This window comes from Haliotis cracherodii, unplaced genomic scaffold (genome assembly GCF_022045235.1).
Source record: "Haliotis cracherodii isolate W230 unplaced genomic scaffold, xgHalCrac1.p SCAF_2, whole genome shotgun sequence".
NCBI classification, from domain to species: domain Eukaryota; kingdom Metazoa; phylum Mollusca; class Gastropoda; order Lepetellida; family Haliotidae; genus Haliotis; species Haliotis cracherodii.
The window spans coordinates 4,867,985-4,890,097 of NW_027266275.1; the positions used below are offsets into that span (position 1 = coordinate 4,867,985).

The 22,113-nt window shown below is 40.9% G+C and overlaps 1 protein-coding gene across 1 annotated transcript in view; it reads left to right on the forward strand.

Moving 5' to 3' along the window:
• LOC139469566 (uncharacterized) overlaps nucleotides 1-22,113 on the forward strand; it is a 51,525-nt gene that overhangs the window by 5,784 nt on the left and 23,628 nt on the right. The window contains exons 2-3 of the mRNA XM_071251763.1: nucleotides 12,664-12,732; nucleotides 20,500-20,657. Coding sequence (XP_071107864.1) covers nucleotides 12,664-12,732; nucleotides 20,500-20,657 — 227 coding nt within the window. The remainder of the gene's footprint in view (nucleotides 1-12,663; nucleotides 12,733-20,499; nucleotides 20,658-22,113) is intronic.

Consider the following 22,113-nt stretch of genomic DNA (forward strand, 5'->3'; position numbering starts at 1 on the left):
GAATATTTGTGTAAAAACAGGTTTTCACTAATATACCATAGGAATATTTGTGTAAAAACAGGTTTTCACTAATATACCATAGGAATATTTGTGTAAAAACAGGTTTTCACTAATATACCATAGGAATATTTGTGTAAAAACAGGTTTTCACAAATATACCATAGGAATATTTGTGTAAAAACAGGTTTTCACTGATATACCATAGGAATATTTGTGTAAAAACAGGTTTTCACTAATATACCATAGGAATATTTGTGTAAAAACAGGTTTTCACTAATATACCATAGGAATATTTGTGTAAAAACAGGTTTTCACTAATATACCATAGGAGCATTTGTGTTAAAACAGGTTTTCACTAATATACCGTAGGAGTATTTGTGTAAAAACAGGATTTCACTAATATACCATAAGAGCATTTGTGTAAATAGCAGGTTTTCACTAATATACCATAGGAGTATTGGTGTAAATAGCATTACAAGAGGAACTAGTTGGAGAGCATGTGCTTGCTTGCTGCATATATGACTGTTTGAGGCGTTGTGCTATGATATGACTTGTATATCCCATGAATGGAATATAAAAGCTTGTGTTCTATGTTGCCTGTTTTACATGCTGGCAGGGAATCCTAGGGGAAAGAATGCCTGCCTGGATTGTAATGATATGAAAGCAGAAATAATCAGTGGCTAACAATTTCCGGTGTGGTTGTGACCTTCTGGTTTGTGGGAAGGGGAGCAGGGAGGGGTACATGAGGGATAGGTTCAGGGATTAGGCCATTCTTCACTGACTAGGTAGGCTAGATTACTGTTGTTTGAGTGAGAAATGATTCATCCTGTAGATTGTCATTGTCTGTCTCAAACGGGTAATTATTATCTTGCGTGACTAATTTATATCAGTGTTCAGTTATCAAACATTACCCAGTGATTTTCATGTGAAATGATGACTTGTGTAGCAAGTTGGACATTGAAGGAGGCATTTATGACCTTATTTTGGATTTAGTTTGGTGGTTGTGTCAGTTTGTGTTTGGACAGGTGACACTGTATTTAGATTCTTCTTACAGTACTTTGCTCATGCTATCAACCACCAGTTTTCCCAGCTTGGGTTATTGACAGACCTCTGTTACATAGCTGGAATAACTGCTAGGATTCACCCAGTACTGTTATGTAGTATGAAATGGAACCCGTTTCACCAAAATTATGTTTCAAATGTTTGTGGGCACCATACCCGTGCTTGTGGGTTTCACCAAAGTGGTAAATGTCCGACACCTCCATCACTTTGGGCTTTCCTCCCACTTTAAGCTGATTCACTGTGATATACCGGAATAGTGTTCAAAGTGGCTTAAACTCAACTCACTCACTATGAAATGGTAACTAAGACAATCGCACTGACTGTAAGAGTATACACATGAGAATAACACACTGATGTACCTTGTTACACAGTGGGCATGCTTGACAGACAGGTACTTAGCAAGAGTACTAAGTGAATTAGCTCCTGCATATAAGCTGCTCAAACACTGAGGGAGTCCTGGATTAGTGTTACGCTAAGCACATGGCTAAGTTTGGAAACACAATGTAAGATTACCTACTTTGTCTTACCAAAGAAGATTAACACCAACTAGTTGTCCGGCCAACCGTTTGAGGGAGAAAAAACTTGTCTGACTTTTCTGTTAGTTACCAGTTTGCCAAACTAGAAAGTCTGCAGACACCTTTACAGATTAGCACTGAATATTTGTGTAATTAACCTGCATGAACACCGTAAATAAAAGCTGTTGGATCATGATTGATATGGGAACATTATTTTTTCTTTAATTAGGCCTGATTTTTTAAAAGCTTTAATTAGGCCTGATTATTTAAAGTTTTATTAGGTCTTATTATTTAAAGTGTTAATTAGGCCTGATTATTTTAAAGTTTCAGTTAGGCCTGATTTTTTTAAAGTGTCTAGTGAAATTGCAACATGGTAGAAAAAGATCAATCATTATGGAGATATTATAATGAACCTGCTTCGTCCTATGCTACGTCCATCATAAAACACAGTTCGACAGAGATGTACAAGGGATAACTCATTGTTAGTAGGTCATATTCCCGAGATATTGCTCAGTTTATTGGCAAATTGTTCACGGTATGTGATCTGGTTAAGTACACGCAGTAGTCCAAGCAAGATGTTAACCGATTGTCTTAATACTTGCTAGTTTTATGAGGTACTTAACAACAGGTAGTGTATCATAGGTGCTAGAACTCACAGTGGCGGGATCCAGTCCTCAGGCAGGACAACGAATGCTCACAGGGAAAGTCTTCTAGATTTCAATGTCTAGTTTGTTCAATGTCATCTGGTATTGGTTGTATGGCAATTTGAATTGTTGATGAAATGGTCTTATGATTAATAGATGGAGGTGTCCTCATTAGGATTAAAAGTGACTGTAAACAGATCTATGATGATCGATGTATCTATTGATGTATCACATCATTTACTATGCTATGAGTGTTGATGCAGGAAGGGCAGGATCTAGATGGACATGCTTCAGTGGTGATGATAAATCTAACAGTTTCTTTGTGTTTTGTAATCTTGGTTTGATAGCGTTGAAGTTTTCATATTTCAAACAGTTATGTTCTCGAAAGGGTAGACTTTGGCTCTAGTTTAGCTAAATGCTAAAGCTGCCTTGAGGGTTTTGTTGAATTTCATGGTTCTGAAGGTGTTTCCGCATATTTCCTATTTAGGTTTGTATACTTTTTGATTAATTTCTCCCCCAACTCAGGTTGTTTTCCCCCGTGGTGTTGCCTGAAGATGCAGTCTGTCTTATTGTTTGCAATATGAGCCCACATACTCTGCGACACAGCATGTGCTTGTATATTGCCTTTCCACACTAATTACTCTATGGGGGTGTAATTACTGTATCTGAAAGGAGCATGGATCTCATAATGACTTGTCAATATAGACCTCATACTGACAACTTTCTGGGCAGTTCATGGACATGGCTAACTATCTACACATTAGTTCTTGTGAATCGTGTTTCCATTGATGGGCTATTTTGTGAGTTCCCATTGTGTCCCTAATGCTGTAACTCTCTACTAAACAACAAGTCTTCTCTGAAGTTACTTCTCGAACAGATTAACTAACTCCGTTGTTGTTTTTTTCATCCTATCCTACTGCGAACAAAAGAAGCTTGATAAAGCATAATTTCCATTTCAAAGTGTACTCCTCAGTGAGACCACCTTTGTTCTGTCAACATTCTTCAGCCTAACTAAAACAAATGAGTTTTCCGAAGGATTAAATCTATTTGAGATATGCCATGGGTTACCATCTCTTTATGGTTTCGTGGAACAATAATGTTAAAGCTCCCTGTTCTGCTTCTGGATGTGTTCCTCTCAGTGTGGTGTCTGTTTTGTAAGCCTGTAAACTACTCACGGCTAATGATAACATGTTCATCTCGCCTGGAGGCTCATCAAAATGCGAATATAATCTCTTGTTTTCTGTATCTTCCTCGTGAACACTACGGTAGTGACAAGAATACTTGAAACATGAACAGATTAGTTTCTTCGGACTATTCACTAATGTACTGTAAACATGGTGACAGGACAGTTGTTTCTATTTTTGATCCGTCTGCGTCATACCAATAGACGTTAAAAGATAGTACTTGTTGTTACCCTGTCTGGCGTTCGGCATTAAGGAGCTAAAACAAGGACTGGTCAGCTCGGAGTCAGTATACTGTGTCTGAGTGGGGTATTCATGTTAAACTGCGGCATGGTATCTCAATGAGCTAGCACTATAAATCATCAGTCCGGAGTAGTACAAGCAGCCACACACAGACACAGGTGCATGCACGTACGTCGCTATATAAGTGCAGTAATCTTGGACACGAAGTTAAACCCAATTTTACCTCACCTCACCTTCTATTTTGGATTAATATCATGTCTCATTGAGTTCTATTTAAAACATTTGGTGAAAGATTTTGTATGATCTAATAAGAAAGCAAGCTCTTTTCATGGAATGTCAGCACGATCAACGTTATGCGACGGATTTTATGCCATCACAATCTATGCCGATAACTTTCGGGACAATGAGCCCGTACTAGTGGGTAAAGGCACACACTGCCAGAAGTACCAGCTTCTAATGGCAGGGGACGCCCAGAACTTGCTAACACTGCCCTTCCAGTGGGTATGACATGACGTGGATACCATGGCGTTGGTGACACAGAAAGTCACTCACTGTTACGTGAGCAGAGCCATCCATGCTATCATGCAACACATTTTAGGAAAAGATTCATTGCATTAGAAAAAATAAATGTTTCCATGTCTGAAATTACGGTTGTGAATGTGAAAAGGGACAGGTAGAGCAAATAGCAGAGTGGCAGCATAGGAATATTGACAGTGACGATGACGGAGATGTTAAGACTTGAGTAATGGTGTTTTTCCGCAAGGTTAGGAGGCCTAATGGATGCCCCACAGTTGCAGATATTCAGAGCATTCTGCACAAGTAGAGAGGATATTTAATGAGTTTGTCTGGCTGTTTGATAAAGGATGTTTGTAAACAGACTTGAGACGTGGCACCTTCCTGCTAACATGTTGATATGCACCAAGTGTTCGCCCCGTTGTCACAAACAGGCCCCCTCCGTAGGGATACACATTCTTCAGGGCAGCAGGGCAGAGTCTCAGTGACCCGGCCCTGGCGTGCTGGCTGTACCTGCTTCTGTCAGCTGCCTGGCCCAGCGGCATCGATCATGCTGCTCTGTGTGATAACCAGTTATCTTGCCTCTGTTTAATAACCACCTCTGTTGTCACTCTTTGGGCTGGCTATCTTGCCTCTGTGTGATAACTAGGTAACTTGTCATTCCTTGGGCTGGCTATCTTACCTCTCTATGTAATAACTAGGTAACTTGTCATTCCTTGGGCTGGCTATCTTACCTCTCTGTGTAATAACTAGGTAACTTGTCATTCCTTGGGCTGGCTATCTTACCTCTCTGTGTGATAACTACGTAACTTGTCATTCCTTGGGCTGGCTATCTTACCTCTCTGTGTGATAACTAGGTAACTTGTCATTCCTTGGCCTGGCTATCTTTCTTCTGTGTGATAACTAGGTAACTTGTCATTCCTTGGGCTGGCTATCTTACCTCTCTGTGTGATAACTAGGTAACTTGTCATTCCTTGGGCTGGCTATCTTACCTCTCTGTGATAACTAGGTAACTTGTCATTCCTTGGGCTGGCTATGTTGCCTCTCTGTGTAATAACAGCTTTATGATTTTACTCAGTTTAGTAACCAGTTATCTACTACTTGCTGCTCTATAATAGCCAGCTATCAGGCTTCTCTGTTTAATAGCCAGGTATCTTCTGTGTGATAACTAGGTAACTTGTCATTCCTTGGGCTGGCTATCTTACCTCTCTGTGTGATAACTACGTAACTTGTCATTCCTTGGGCTGGCTATCTTACCTCTCTGTGTGATAACTAGGTAACTTGTCATTCCTTGGCCTGGCTATCTTTCTTCTGTGTGATAACTAGGTAACTTGTCATTCCTTGGGCTGGCTATCTTACCTCTCTGTGTGATAACTAGGTAACTTGTCATTCCTTGGGCTGGCTATCTTACCTCTCTGTGTGATAACTAGGTAACTTGTCATTCCTTGGGCTGGCTATGTTGCCTCTCTGTGTAATAACAGCTTTATGATTTTACTCAGTTTAGTAACCAGTTATCTACTACTTGCTGCTCTATAATAGCCAGCTATCAGGCTTCTCTGTTTAATAGCCAGGTATCTTGCCACTTTGTTAGCTGGCTATCTTGCAACTGTCGGCTCGGAATTGATATTTTAGCTCCTGACATTTATCAAGCTCAATGATGTAAGATGAAACACCTCGTCAACAAATTCAATCTGTATCTGATAAAGGACATCAAATTTAAACATTTTGCATCATTCCCCATGCATTATATGAGCTCATCTGTAGCAATAATGTTTGGAGCATCCGCTTCCTCGTGTTTCACCTGTTCCATGACTTGCCCAAACAGTTGTGATGGCACTAAGCAGGGCCTCCTATTTACTGACACACACTGCTTGACCAACTTGCATGGGGTGTTTATATATCAGGGGGTGCTTTCTACATTTTTTACCTGATTGTCATGCAAGATGGAGTTGTTGAGCAGAAGTCTGCCTAGATAAAAGTTTCTCGAATTGTTGCCAGGTTCCAGTAATAGTTCTACACACACGGCTGTGGGCAATGCAGTGTTTAGGAAAGGTCATCCTGATGCCTACTGTCATCACTGTAAGTGTAACATTTGTGGGCCACATTATACCACTTGGGTAACAACCGGCATGTTATTGACTGGCAGGACTGCACTCATGTCATCTTCATCAGGGTTGGCCGAGAGGTTAATGGGTTAGCTTGCTGCAGATGCTACACAGAGATCATCTCCATAAGGGTTGGTGGGATGGTCAAGAGGTTAGTGGGTTAGCTTGCTGCAGATGCTACACAGAGATCATCTCCATAAGGGTCGGTGGGATGGTCGAGTGGTTAGTGGGTTAGCTTGCTGCAGATGCTACACAGAGATCATCTCCATAAGGGTTGGTGGGATTGTCGAGAGGTTAGTGGGTTAGCTTGCTGCAGATGCTACACAGAGATCATCTCCATAAGGGTTGGTGGGTTGTCAAAGTGGTTAGTGGGTTGTCCAAGTGGTTAGTGGGTTAGCTGCACTCATCTTGATAAGGGTTCGTTGGTTAGCCGAGTGGTTAGTGGGTTAGCTGCACTCATCTTGATAAGGGTTCGTTGGTTAGCCGAGTGGTTAGTGGGTTAGCTGCACTCATCTTGATAAGGGTTCGTTGGTTAGCCGAGTGGTTAGTGGGTTAGCTGCACTCATCTTGATAAGGGTTCGTGGGTTGGCTTGCCAGTAACTGAAAAATAAGGCAGGGCTCGATTTAAAGAACTTGATTTTACTTGAACCAGTTGCATGTTGACATGAAAGTCAAGTGCACCAGACAAAACCAGGTTGCGCCATGTCCCATAAATGTATCAAAGTTGAAACATAGACATGATAGATGCATAAACTTGTCTAAATATATAATATCTCAGATCGATGATGTCAAGCCCAAGAAAGCATGACAAATTACACACAACACAAGGATTAGTGACGTAGTATGGTACATAAAGCCTGAAGGTATCGACTGTGTTAAAACTTTTTATTGTTGTGTGGTAGAGTAAGGGTTAGTCACAGACAAATTAGAATTATTTTTACTTGCACTTGGTGCATATAGACATGAATATTAGGTTCAATAATAGGTTGCTTTGGCGCATGTTCTATTTAGTCCTGTAAGGTAATGGATATTCATCGGACATTGTTTTATAGGGTTTTCCATGGGAGATAACTTGTAATTTATGGTGATACTTGTCTTCCTAGTTGTGGCCTTTTTAGATAAATAGTTTCTGCTCTATAAATAGATGTTAAGTTGTTAGGGGCTCACTCCAGTTAAACAACCTCAGACTCAGCAACATTCTCAGTGTTCAGTCTGGAGTTCCACTTGAGTGATGCTCAATAGGGTGTTCTCCCTCAACCAAGGCATCTTTGTAACTGTAGGGCCCATTCTGGGTTACATTACAGCGCAATGAAGGTTGTTATATGTGAAGCCAAGCATGGTAGACTTGTACTTTTGTGAATTAACCTGCCAACATCTGTTCCCCTGCCCACATCTGTCAGCGGTCTCATTGGGCTTGTGCATGTTGGAGTTTTTTCTGACAATGCATTTTATTTGAATCAAAAATCCTTCCATGAAATATGTTTCTAGCATAAATATTATGCTAGTATTTGAGGGTTTCACATGGTATATTGGGTTGTATATTTGTATGTATTCAATAACTAAGACCTTGAAGATGATTGCACAGTCACCTGACAAGGATGCAGTTGATAGAGGGAATAAATATTGAAAGTAGGATGAGCCCAGAGAGCTGTTGGCAGATGACCATCTCACACTGTCTGTGGACTGGTGCACTGCCACATGAAGACTTTACATCACCGACCGTGGTGGAGCTGTGTCAAACAGGCCATTATCCACTTACCATATTGATGATGCCTATCAGGAGAACATTTACAGAAGATACAATACATTTCCCTTATCCACTGGGGATATTAATACATAGTAGTGCTCTGGGCGCTAGAAAATTGACAAAGTGGGAGCTTTTTGAAGCCATACACAAGTTAAATTTGTTGTTAATGATCGATCGGTAGTGAACAAGCTTAGTTCAAATGTCGAAACTAAAACATTTTCCATAATAGTTACAAGACAGTTATATTCCCCTTCTATGCGGCAGCTTCTGTAAACATTTGTCATGGACTTTCATGTTCAGTTTTGCTCTGATACGGGGGCACTAAGAATGTTTACTTACTACTAGAAGATCACGTCCAGAAGTTGGACAGGGGGTGCTTTAGGAGCAGGGCGCTTAATACTGCGAATACGGTATGAGGCCAAAGGAAACTGAAGAACAGAGGGATGAGGCAGAAGTTGCCAAGTCCTCCAACTGAGCTGACAAATATCCACACAAGTTTACTACACATATCGATCTCTCTCCTGTAGTAAGTCAGGTATGTCCCAGACAGAGCAAGCTCCCAGTGATTAATGAACACCCAGTTAAATCAATAGGGAAGCCACAGCTTGCCCTGTGTGAGGGTAGCTTGGGTGAACATGTGGTGCCCAACTCAATACTCAGTCACTTGACATCACGGTACCAGGAAGCTCCATCAATACATGCCACTGGGTCGGTTACCAGGAAATGGCAATTTGCATTTGCTTCATCGTGTATATTGTTTTCCTGTAAATACCTGTTTATCTTTTTCAATGGTGGACGCTCATCACGCCTATGACCCGGGTTCGATTCCCGACATGGGTACTATTTGTGAAGCCCATTCCTGGTGTCCCCCGCCGTGATATTGCTGGTATATTGCTAAAAGTGACGTAAAACCAAAACTCACTCACTCACTCACTCACTCACTCACTCACTCACTCACTCACTCACTCACTCACTCACTCACTCACTTACTCACTCACTCACTCTCAATGGTTGAACTGACAGAAATCTAAGTGGTCTAGTTGTCCATCTCTTTCTCATCATATCGATATCTTGCATTCCATTTAGTGTGGTGTACATATTTGCCCGGCATCTGAAAAGAGCTAGTAGTGAGCAGCAACAGAACAACTGGGTCCTCTGCATTCACATTCCTTGCAACAGATGTGTTGAATTTAGATAACATTGTCTTTTCTCTATTCATGTGTATGTCTTAAAGTGGTAAACAGATAGTTGTATCAGGTCTTCAGTTTGGATATCACTTTTATCTAACCATGCTTTAGGTCTCATGGTTAAAGCATTTATTCTCTCACAAGTGGGTGAAACATTTGTTCGTGCTGAAGACCTGGGCTGCATTCCCTACATTGGGACATGTGAAGGCTTTTTCTGTTGTCCCCATATTAACAGTACAGGATTTGTCTGCTTTGGAAATATACTAAAAAGGACAAATTATTCCTTTTCCTTTCATCCTGTCCCTTATCGACCCTTACAGTACATGTGTGTCAACATGCTTTCTGACCAGTAAGGGGCACCCTGTCCCTTATCGACCATCACAGCACAATTGTGACCCCTTGGAGGCACTGTGATTTGAACAAGGCCAAGTGTATTTGACCAATCTTTACTTTAGAAATAGGACATGTTCAAGCTCAAAAAACACACTTCCTAGCTAGACAATAAGTGTGTGCTGCATGTCACTAGGTACTGCTTTCAGTTCACAACAAGCTACATATATAGTAAAGTATGTTTGTGCTCCTCATCAGGAACATTCACCTGTGTCCACTTGACTTCCTCGGCTTGTAGGAGTTCATCGATTGTGCTTTTTGTCGTTGGCATCTGCTGTAGAAGTTGAGACTAGTCATTAGACATGCCCCAGTTACAGTGGTTTCAAGCTTTGTAAGACCTTGTTTTGAACAGTACTTTCATAAGGTTTGCAGTTACACTAGTTGGGGTGAAGGTGTAGAAACAACAAGACATGTCAGTTGACCATGCCGTCTGATAACTCAGTGATAAGGTCATGATAAGACACAGAGCAAAGTGATGACTCAAGTAACAAATTATTTTGTAATCTTATCCTGATAAACACTGGCTTTGGTACATGCTAACTGTTTTTGCAAGATTAGCAAGAGAGTCCAACATGTTTTATAACAGTAATGCTAGTTGTGTTGAAATTAAATGTCCTTTTTGTTTCTGTGAGATTCATTTTGCATTTGAGAGATACATGGAGATTTTTTTAAGCCTGAAAAGTTGTCACTATCAGGTGGTTTTCAATCAATCATTTGTGCCCATTGTATTTCTTGTGAAAAAGTAGCTTAACATGCATGAACCAGATACCACATTGTGAAGGTGTAACCTATATGTACATTAACATTTATTGACATTGTAAGATATGCTGTTATGCATTGCTTCTGTTAGTGTGACCTACAGCAGCCGGAGATATTATTCCTTGGCAACAATTCCTTACAATCTGTCAGTCTGCGGGGATAGGTTATACAAACACACCATCACTAAATTCAAGATACAGTGTCCTCAAATCGGGCATAGTATGTGAATCTCCATGCCTGTTGCCTCCATACAAACACTGCCTGCCGCTTACTGTGACACACAACCAACAACTTGTCTGTTGTGCTTATGCTTCCTCTGCTTAGACCTTCAGAATCTGGGTAAACCTTCTGCCAGGATTTCCTTTGAACTTGGTTTTATTTTGTGGGAGTCAATATTTAACATTCTTACATAGGTCATTTTACATGTGAAAGTGGCGAAGAAGTTGTTCGTATTGTTCTTCTATTCTTTATAAGAATCATGACTGCATTTTTACTGCCCTGTAGCATTGGTGTAGCCTAGTGGCTGGAGCAGGTGCTTGTTATGCCAGACATCCAGGTCAGGTCCAGGCCCCTCATTGGTACAGTATCTCAAGCCTGTTCTTAATGTTGCCCACAAGGGCTGAATCAATGCTAAAAATACCATGAAAGCTACTTTCACTCTCTTGATTTTTTAATCGGTAGGCATTAAGATAGATGCATTATTATCAAATACATCCTTTTTAGCTGATGCAGTGTAACATTTTGACTGTTGATATTCCTTTGAACACTGGTGCTCACAAGAATTCCGTGATCAGTGAAATATTCAGGTACTGACTATTTGTCAGCGTCTATGGTGATATTGGCTATTTCTTGTATCCCCAGTGTGTGGAAGCCAGTGGAGTCGGCATGACAGTGTAATATCATCGTTTGGGGACTCTCGCTGGCTGCAGCGTGTTGAGTCATCCTGGACACTTGAGAGTGGGTGGGCGGTGGTGGGGAGGTGAGTGGGCAGTGATCACCTCACTGACGTGCTCGCCTGGCCGAGATTCCATTCACCATAACAAATGTCATCAATGAAATGGGATAATATGAAGCGGGGCTGTTTTGTTTTGATGGCAATGTAAGAACTGTTTTGATCTATGGTGCTAATCCATGGCAGGTGTTCCCTGGAATGAAAACAGATTTGAATATCCTAGGCAAGACATCGTTTTCATGTTTTTTCCTGAACTAATTAATGAGGGTTAGAAACAGTTGACCTTTGTTCGTGTAGACAGTATAGACATGGAACTATAAGGATCGGTTCTGAAGGAGGTCACGCAATTGCATGTCTGAAAACATGCTTTGCTCAGTGATCATTTTGTTAGTTAAGTAATTGATTGATATACTTGTGTGTAGTTATTGTTTACAGTACTGCTATTATACAAGAATAATGTACGCTGGTATGTCTGGCCCATCAGTTCAACAGGTCAGGAAAGTTCAGAGAAAGATGAATTATTCAGAGATAAAGTACTGTGTCCTGCCTTGACCAAGCATTAGTTGGTAGACTGCTTGGTTATGGAGATGCCAGTTCAGAGAAAACTGTTGTACAGCACTTCAGTCAAGATGCATGTACTTTGTATTCATACACAACTTGCTTTCATTTGATGCAGGTTTAAAATAAGTGAGACATGCAGTTTCCAGATTTACTGATGATTTCGAATGTTTGAATTTAATATGTAAAAATATTTTCCACCCTATTATCCCCATGTTAGAGGAACCCTTTGATTACTGCATTGTTTTTTGGGGTTAACATTAGTTGGGTGAGTGCTGAGAAAAGGTGACCACGTCCATGGTGTAGTGGATAGAGCAACTTCACGGAGTGGATGGTCGGTGGTTCCGATCCCGTGCGCATCATACCAAAAGGTGTTAAAAGATGGTACTTGTTTTTATCCTGCCTGGTGCTCGGCATTAAATAGGACTGGTCAACTGAGTCTGTACAGGAGTGGGATATCCATGTTAAAACATGGGACTTTGTATCTCAGAGGGCTGACACTACAAAACTGGCATTTGTCCAGTCTGGTACAAGCATCCACACACATATTTGCACATCAGTATATAAATGCAATAATCTTGAATGCTTGTTAAACCCCACCTCACCCACATGTGAAAATGTAGCTGTTCCCAGTTTTATGAAGGTGACGCAACAGAGGGGTAACTGCTCTTCTTGTCATACAGAGAAACAGGTTTAGTGGCTGTTTCGTTATGTACTACTTGTGAGTCCCAGTCACTGTTTCTCTTGCAACCTTAATGTGCCAATGTCGGTAGGTTCCAGTCGTAACCAGCGTTGTTTGTGTTTCAGTTCATGCCAGTGCTCCCCCTCCACGACAATGGATACCCATTGGCCACCCTGACAAGAACAAGCCTGCAGGTATGTCCACCAGCACATCCCATCAAAGTTGGTCAATATCACCTGTTATTCACCAGCACCACATCTCTACAATGTTGGTCAATAACATTTGTCATACACCAGCACCACATCTCTACAATGTTGGTCAATAACACTTGTCATACACCAGCACCACATCTCTACAATGTTGGTCAATAACACTTGTCATACACCAGCACCACATCTCTACAATGTTGGTCAATAACACTTGTCATACACCAACACCACATAACTTCAATGTTGGTCAATAAAACTTGTCGTAAGAGGTGACTAACAGGGCCGATGCTCATGATGTCAGTTACTGGATTGTCTGGTCCAGGTTCGATTATTTACAGACTGCTGTCATATAGCTGGAATATTGCAGAGTGCGTCATTAAACAACAAACCAACCAATCAATAAAACTTGTCATCCACAAAATTACTGAAGAATACTTATGTTCATCATAATGTTTTAGCAGGCTATTTCTAGTGACATCTTCAAGCAGGCAATTTCTAACATATCCAGTCATTTGTATGATATCATTAACATGAACCATGTCAATATATGTTTCGATTGGATGATTCTATTGAGTTATAAACCATTCAGTTGACAACATGTTGCGCGTGACTCTGAATCGAGACAATTCATTTCAACTTTCAAATTTGAGGCGTGAACATGTAGCTCCAAATTGATATGCTTCAAGTTCATAACAATCATTATTTAAAGTATATCCAGTGTCAGGAGCAGAATCAGATGTATGATTTGTATTGTGAAATGTGTGCCAGTGAGTATAATAAATACCTTCCATGTGGCGGTGGTTGGTTTCATTCAAGGCGTGTTGCCTATTTGGTAGTTCCTGTGAACATAAGCTGTTTCTGATGCTAAATGTGTTCATAGCCCTTCCTATATTTCCAATTATTATCAGGCAGTACAATTAATACTGTAACAGCTGGCATGGCTGATGGATTAATCAAGCTGAACATAATATGTGTGCAGTGGTGCACAGATTTATCTGCATTGCCCAAAGTCGATCATTGTTACACAAAGTCAGTTTAGTTGGAGTCAAACTGACCCTGCATGCTCAACCAGTCGGAAGTGCAGTGAGGGAAACAGTGCAAATATCACTTGCTATAATTGACTGTTGCACTCCTTCAGTGGTGGGTGTGTGAATGGGAAGGCATCAATTATTAGAATTGTGTTACTATTAATATACATACTAGCGGGTTTCTATTGTTGTAAGTGTGTCCTAGCTTTGGGCCATGCAACATGTGTTCCACTGAACCCTGTAAGCTTATCATTTAAATAAATCCAAATGGAGAGATGTCCTAAGTGGCTTAAGTCGTCGAGGTGAGAGAAGGGTGGTCTTTGCAGTGGCTCATGTTGCTTAGCTAAACAAAGGTGAGAGAAGGGTAGGCTGTGGTTTGGCTCAAATATTAGACGAAGGATTTCCTGCTGCGTAGTGTGTAGACTTAAAACACCCTCACCGCCTGTCATTCCCTGTGATCCACCTACACCTTTACATTAGGGTCTGGAGGCTGCTCACACTTTAGGGTGACAATGTGACTGTGATGAGCAAACTGTGACTGTACACACAAGCATCACACTAATATTGGCATCAGGAAATGGTGGATGTTCACTTCACAAATAGCCCCGGCTGGAGGTTGTCTTGCATGTTCTAGTTAGAATTAGCCAAGGTTAGTGTTTCCTATGAGGGAACTGCTCAATAAAGTTTAATGTTGGTTCATGATGGTATTGACAACTGAAACAGATCAATGCTGTGGATTGTAAACATAAACTTGAAAGGGTATTAAGGTACTTAACCAATGGTATCAATATTAACTGGTTCTTTAATAGGAATATTATATTTGACAATTTGCGTTGTTTTGGATTTCATGAAAGTAAATCATTAAAGGATGAGTCAGACAATGTGTTGTCCTTGCACCCATCTTTTTATTTGCACACAACATGCATGCACAAATATGTATAATATTACCCAGGACAACCATAGAAAAACATTTATAACAGCTGCAAGCTTTCGAATAATCCAAATATCAACTTGATATAAATATTGATATCACAAATTGTACTGTTGAACATGTCAATGCAGTCATCACCCGCTGATGATGAGTTTGAGGGTGACGGAACACTTTGTGTGTAGTCAGTGTCTGATGATGAGTTTGAGGGTGACGGAACACTTTGTGTGTAGTCAGTGGCTGATGATGAGTTTGAGGGTGACGGAACACACTCTGTGTAGTCAGTGGCTGATGATGAGTTTGAGGGTGACGGAACACACTCTGTGTAGTCAGTGGCTGATGATGAGTTTGAGGGTGACGGAACACACTCTGTGTAGTCAGTGGCTGATGATGAGTTTGAGGGTGACGGAACACACTCTGTGTAGTCAGTGGCTGATGATGAGTTTGAGGGTGACGGAACACACTCTGTGTAGTCAGTGGCTGATGATGAGTTTGAGGGTGTCGGAACACATTGTGTGTAGTCAGTGTCTGATGATGAGGCTGATAGTTACAATGCAATAAATCCAACTTACTTTGTCATAGATATAACAACAGACATGAACACGTTACATTGAATATGATTATTTGATTATTGCTGTATACAAGGGGTCGGAGTACGGTTCTTGGTGGGAAGTGACCAGGGGGAGATAACTGGCAGTATACACTAGTTATGCAAGTAGATATGTACAAGAAGCACTGTATGCCAGGTCAGCATGTAGTGTGGACAGTTGGTGTGTTGGTGTCCCGGGGCACCTTGCCTAATCAATTTTTCATAAATATGAACAACAGGTAATAATGAGAAGCGACTTTGTTCCACAGATCATTCAGGATGGCTGACAGTCAAATTGAACGTACAATGCAATGGGGATTAACAACTGGTTATATCATCTAAGTAATGGCAATCAAGTGATTCATGTCATGGCTACAGGGTAATTCGCTTTTGGAATTAAATGTTCATTCAGACAAAGGTTATCCCAAATCGGTGGCTAAATCAGAAACTAGCATAACACATAGGTTCAATATGTCCTCATTATGGCTCCATCTGGCTTTAAGAACAGTATATTTGTCCTGGCAAAGCTGTAGTGAAATGTTTTGCATTTTGAACTTTGTCTCTACAATGGATTGATAGAGCTGAAACTTGATGTCGTTGTTTTGTACCACAAGGGATCTCAAGTTCAACCTGTGTTGATGTGATACTGTGGGGCTCTTGTGCTTGTTGTTTGTTCGAGCCATCAACATGGAGCATGTAGTTGTTGTAACTTGTCGCGTCCTTGAAACTTTAAGAACCATCGATAGTTAAATATGGCATAAACCCATTTGTTACTGTCTTTCTAATTATGAAATTATAGAACTAAATCTGAAAATTCTTGTTTGGTTTAATGTGAAATATTTTTTTCTTTTTCACCCTGGATATATGGTATACAAGTACTGAATTGGGAAACAAGGGGAATGGGAATGGGAAGGTAATTTTATGTAACTTGGTGAGCTACAGTGCATTCATTGTCCAAACATCGCCTGTTGTACACCTGACCACAGAGGAGACTATTCATCATTGTAGTGGTACAACTATATAGCTCACAGAGGGCATCCATCAGTAGTAAGGGCGTACCAAACGTTGATAGTCATGGTTCAACCCTACACACATGGCCTCCTGACAGGTGGCCTGTGTTACTATTTCGGACAGTCGGATGGGACCTGTGACATTGATGTGGGCCAGCTCTGGTGATAGGCTACATTTACAACACCATGACAATAAGGAAGTCAGGGGGTCTAAATATGAGGAAACAACGAATAGTGACTTAACACGGAAGGAATTGGTGGACAAAACGTGACATTTAAGATGTATGCATCACTTTGATATTGTCTTAGCATCTTACAGTTATTAATTAGAAACTAAGTAAGATGGCCACAGGGATGAAGCTCACAGCTGTAGGAAATGCCTCCTGGACTCGGAGGCTGGTAGGGTAGCCCTGTGGTTTCAGCGTTGACTTGTCACGCCGAAGCCCTTGGTTTGATTCTTCACATGGGTACAATGTGTGAAGCTGTTGTGTACCCTGATGTGATATGGCAGGGCGAGTGCTTAGCTGTGGAAAACTGAATTCACGTTCTTGCTCACTGATCTGTGGGCACAGTGTAGGATCATTGTGCGTGTATGACGGGGGTCATGCTGGTTCTGCCTGTTTAATCATGTACAATCATGCCCTAGTCGTAAGTCTTTAGAAGTGTTTTGCAGTGTGTTAGGCTTATTTCAGATCACTGCAGTCCATGTCAAAAGTTGCCTATTGGCCCCAGTTGGTTTTTTTTACCTATTTTCAGTAAATTTAAGGGTTAATATATGGACACATATCAGCTGAGCTGCCTGTGCTGAAAGAAACGTTACTTCACTTGAGATTCCTACTTGAGGTGGACTAATATCTTGTTTCTGAAATGAAAGTATGCTACAGAGGAAAACAGTTGTTCGATTTTCGTAATAAAATGTAATAAAAAGGAGCCCAAATACTCGCTTCAATTCTGAAGTAATCTAGACTTGCCCACTAGCATAGACTTGTATAGGCTGTATTGGAAACATTTGCCTAAAGGTCTGAATAACTAAACTAGTGGCCAACGGTGTAGTTGACACACTGAAAGACCTGCACATCTAAGGACCAGTCTATTCATACTGAACAATGAAAACTGGTTTGATAATATGAATAAAATGCTTTATTTTCCCTTTTGCTGTCACTACAGGACTGCTGTAAAAGGATGTTATATAATCATTCTACACACTTGACTACTTGAGTGGCTGGCACACCCCTTACCTTTATGCACTGTCAAGTCCAGTACTGATACCAGATATCTGCTTTCCTAAGTCCATGCAGGACCTTTGTTATACAATGTAGATCAAGTTGAGCGTGTACAATGTAGATAGTGTTCAGACAGGGTGGCTTTCACCCACCCACTCACTCCCAGCCCCGACACTCAGTCATCTGTGGAGATTGAGGGGCACCTGTTCTGGAATGTGATGTGTGGCATGAGATAGGTACTGGTGGTGGTGTTTAACAACACACTCAGCAATATTCCAGCTATATGACGGCAGTCTCTAAATAATCGAGTCTGGACAAGACAATCCAATGATTGACATCATGAGCAACGATCCACTGAAGGGGGATCATGCTGGGTCATCTTTGGAAGACTGATAAAAAAACAATAATCACATTGCCCACAATTCATACTTGAGGATAGAGTTAATGGTGATAGGTCTTTTTTATGGTTTGAAAACATGGTGAAATTTACATACTTTGAAAATATCATAGGAAAGAAAAGTATTATTGACTGTCACACTTGTTGGCCATTGTTTGCCTTGTCCATTCTTTTCCCATTAACCCCTAGCTGTAGTATGTTTGTGTAATATTGCTGACTACAGCCAAATTCACGGTGCATACTGATAGAACAGAGATGGAAAATGCGCAAACACAATCACTACCTTCTCTACAGGTCGCGAGTCATGATAGGTGTTATTGTATGTTTTCTGCCAGTCGACACCAATTGGATAAGAGATATACGTTCCCCTTGTCATTGCTAATAGTTTTGTTAACTTGATTCCCTATATTCAATATGTAAACAACACCCTCTCTATAGCCTAGCCTTTCAAAGGAAGGGACCTGATCCTCACTGAGCCTTGTAACCTCTCAAGTGTTATAACTGCGAATTGAAGGACAACTTCTCACAACTAAGAACTTCCATCAATTTGACGATCTTTTCTACTTGTTCATCTTTGGGTTTAACTGTAACTGTTAAAATAGAACTGGCTTGGTCAATGTGTACTCAATGTGAAAAACTATCAGCTTGTATGCACATGCTATTGTCTTGTGCTGGGGTTGTTGTTAGTGGGTTAAGGCATACAGTGACATGTCTACTGTTAATGCATGGACACACTCCGCTGTCTGGAATGACAAATACCTCACATAGCCAGAGTCTTCCCCCATTTCAGCCCATGTCGGTTGAGGCTGTTTTACTATCAACAGCGGTTGCAGTACAACCACCTGGGGCCTTGCTAATCAACACCTGGACAAGGTGGCACTTAGGATGCATTACCGTGCTGTGTATGGCTGCCCATGGCGTAGGGTAGCACAGCGGTTAAAGCGTTTTCTAATTACGCTGAAGGCCTGGGTTCGCTTCCCCACATGATATTGTTGGAAAATTCCTAAGAACAGTGTAAAACCATGCTCCCTCTCTCACTCACTCACACACTCTATACTTGTACATGTTTAAAGTTGTGTATTCATGCCTTGACTTTGTTGATTGTGTTGCATTGCCCGACAGTATGGATTGTTGCTGACATTATCGATCACTGTATTATCTGTCCCAGACTGGATCATTTTCATGCTGCCATTATGTCGCTGGAATATTGCTGAGTGTGGTGTTAAAGACATACTTACATGCTGAGAGGGCTTGGTTGGTGTAGTTATATGTGCTAAACTTGACATGCCTGAAACCTATGATCATGGGTTCAATACCTGTCGACCTGGTTATGTTTCTAGGTTTGTCAGGACCAAATTCATGCTCAGGAGTTTCAATAAAGACTCACTCACTCACTCACTCACTCACTCACTCACTCACTCACATGTTTATAATGGTGTGCTGGGTAGTAACGCAGGGATAACTACACACTATATCAGTCATGTCTGATCTGATCTATCTACCAGTATCTTTGTAGACAGGTATTTTACACACCTACTTGCCCAAGGGCAACTATCACCAATGTAGCTGGTTCACTGGTTACAAGGTTGCCCTGAAAAAACCTTGTTATGATAGCTTTGCATCGTATTGTACTTCTCACAATTTGGAGAGCGGGGAACAAAGGAAGCTTGTCTCTTTACTACATTATGAGCTATCACATGTAATGTTGTTTTGCATTGTTTACCCCCCCCCCCCCCCCCCCCCCCCCCCCGGCTAATGTTGAAAGACTGCACTTTACGACATGCACACCTGCAATTCCTACCCCCAGGTGAAATCCAGTTTAATTTGTTTGACAGAATGAAATGGCAGGATCCTGCATTTAAAATGCATTAAAAAAATTAAAAGTTAAAACTTTTAAGATTACAATTGAAACTTGACACATGTAGACTTTAGAGAGGACTCTTGTGTTCTGTAAGCATCTAAAGAGAAGCTTATATAATTCAATTGAAAGATGGAATTCAGGTTACAAGAAGATACACAAATATTATTCAGGTTGTACTATTACTGCAGAATTGACGATTGCAGTGCTGTCCTTCCCAGATCAATATGTCAAGAGTCATGTCATAATTGTCAGATCACTTTACACAGTTACATTAATGTTTAAAATCGTGAAGAGCTTAGATACTGTGTTCATAAATTTTATCAAGGGTTTTAAGAATATTCTGCTACATGTTTCTGTAGTAGATACATGTTACCCCAATATTCTGTGAATGCACAATGATATATCCAAACTTCAAGTTGAAGGTTGAGGAATGTACAAGGCAAATGCAAGTCAGTGGCATTAACCGCTAGTCAGACTATTGGTATAGGGACTTGCTCAAGTCTCTTCCAGAAACATGACTGGTTTGAATCTCGGTTCACCATAATTGTTTCTAGTTCATCAGCACCTTGCCTGTGTTAGGGGATTTCACCAACAACTCGGACTCGCTCGGACTCACTCACTCACTCACTCACTCACTCACTCACTCACTCACTCAGTGTTTTGGACTAGTGTTGCATTGTGCTCCTGTTTACGTCATGTCCTCCATTGTGTTTCAGCTATCTTCACTGTGATGTGTTATAATGTGTTGTGTGACAAGTACTGCACCCGCCAGCAGTACGGCTACTGCCCGTCCTGGGCCCTCAACTGGGAGTACCGAAAGAAGGGGATCATGGAGGAGATCCGTGGCTGTAATGCAGACATCATCAGCTTACAGGTAATCTGGTTATGTCAGACTTTGTGCCCAACTACAAGCTCATTATCTCGGATTAATGGTGGCTATTCTTCCAATGACCGAATCTGCCCCAACGTCCTGGTCCTACGTATAATGTTATTGACTTGCTTACGACAGATACTACTTAACCGGAATTCTTTAGTAGATAAGGAAGCGACTGTTTATACCTTTGGTGAAAAATGTTATCAACCATTAGATGTGAAGATTGTTTTTTACTCGTGAAGATCCAGGTAGAATAGGTCTTCAGCAACTCATGCTTGCCGCAAAAGGCGACTATGCTTGTCGTAGGAGGCGACTAACGGGATCGGGTGGTCAGGCTCTCTGACTTGGTTGATGCATGTCATCATATCCCAATTGCGTGGATTGATGCTCATGATGTCAATCACTGGATAGTCTGATACAGACTCGATTTTTTTACAGACCGCCATCATATAGATGGGATATTGCCGAGTGCGGTGTTAAAACAATCTTCTTCTTTTTTGTTTATCTATGACAGTTGTCACATGTGTACTTGGTTGTTATGAAATGTCCTGCGTACCTTGAGTGACATGAACAAGTGACTTGATGCATCTGTGGCACTCTCAGGCTGACGGAAAGTTTTTGTTCTTTCTGCCTTAATGACTTTTATATGAGAACATGTTGAGTGATTCAACTAGACATGGTGTCACTTTCTGGTGTGAAAAAAATCCATTGTGTTGTGAGCTGTTTTTGGATGAGCGTTGGTTGTTTGCCAGTTACAGAGTTTCAGCATTACACAAGACAACCTTTGGCCCCTAGATACCATGCCAACATTCTGTGTGGTATCTCGGAAAGGGCTGAGCATGGTCTTGCTTTCTTAGTGCAGACACATATTGATGCTATCCAAAATCCTGCAAGGAAAAAAAGGGTCCCCATACATTCTCGGCCCATATTTCTGATTCTACCATATCTTCGTGGAAGAATAGGTGGCCAAGTAGTCTTAGATGCCACAAGTAACTGTGTAGAGTTGCATCCCTTAGCCATCCAAGCATCCACTGAGCGTAGGTTCAAATATCAGATTCTTGGCCTGTTAGCATCATGGTTTATAGTTATACCAAGGAATTCTGTCTGTCTGTCCTTCCGAGTACATTTTTGTGTGCGACCAATAACTTGTAAGCTACTGCATAGAGTTTTTTTCAAACTCTATGAACACTTTTTATTCCTATTGGAGAGATTTCAATATGTGGATTTTCTGGAAAAATACAGCTATTTAGAAAATTTTTTATTTAGAATTCTTTTACTGAGACATTTGTGCCACCTATAGCTAAAAAACTACTTCATGGATTATTTTCCAATTGGGGGTACAGTTTATATACCAATAGGAGAGGTGCAGTGCACAGTTTGAATTCAATAAGGGATATTTTTTTTCTTTTTCATGTTTTAACATAGAAACATTTTTGGAGTCGAAGTTGGGGGTATA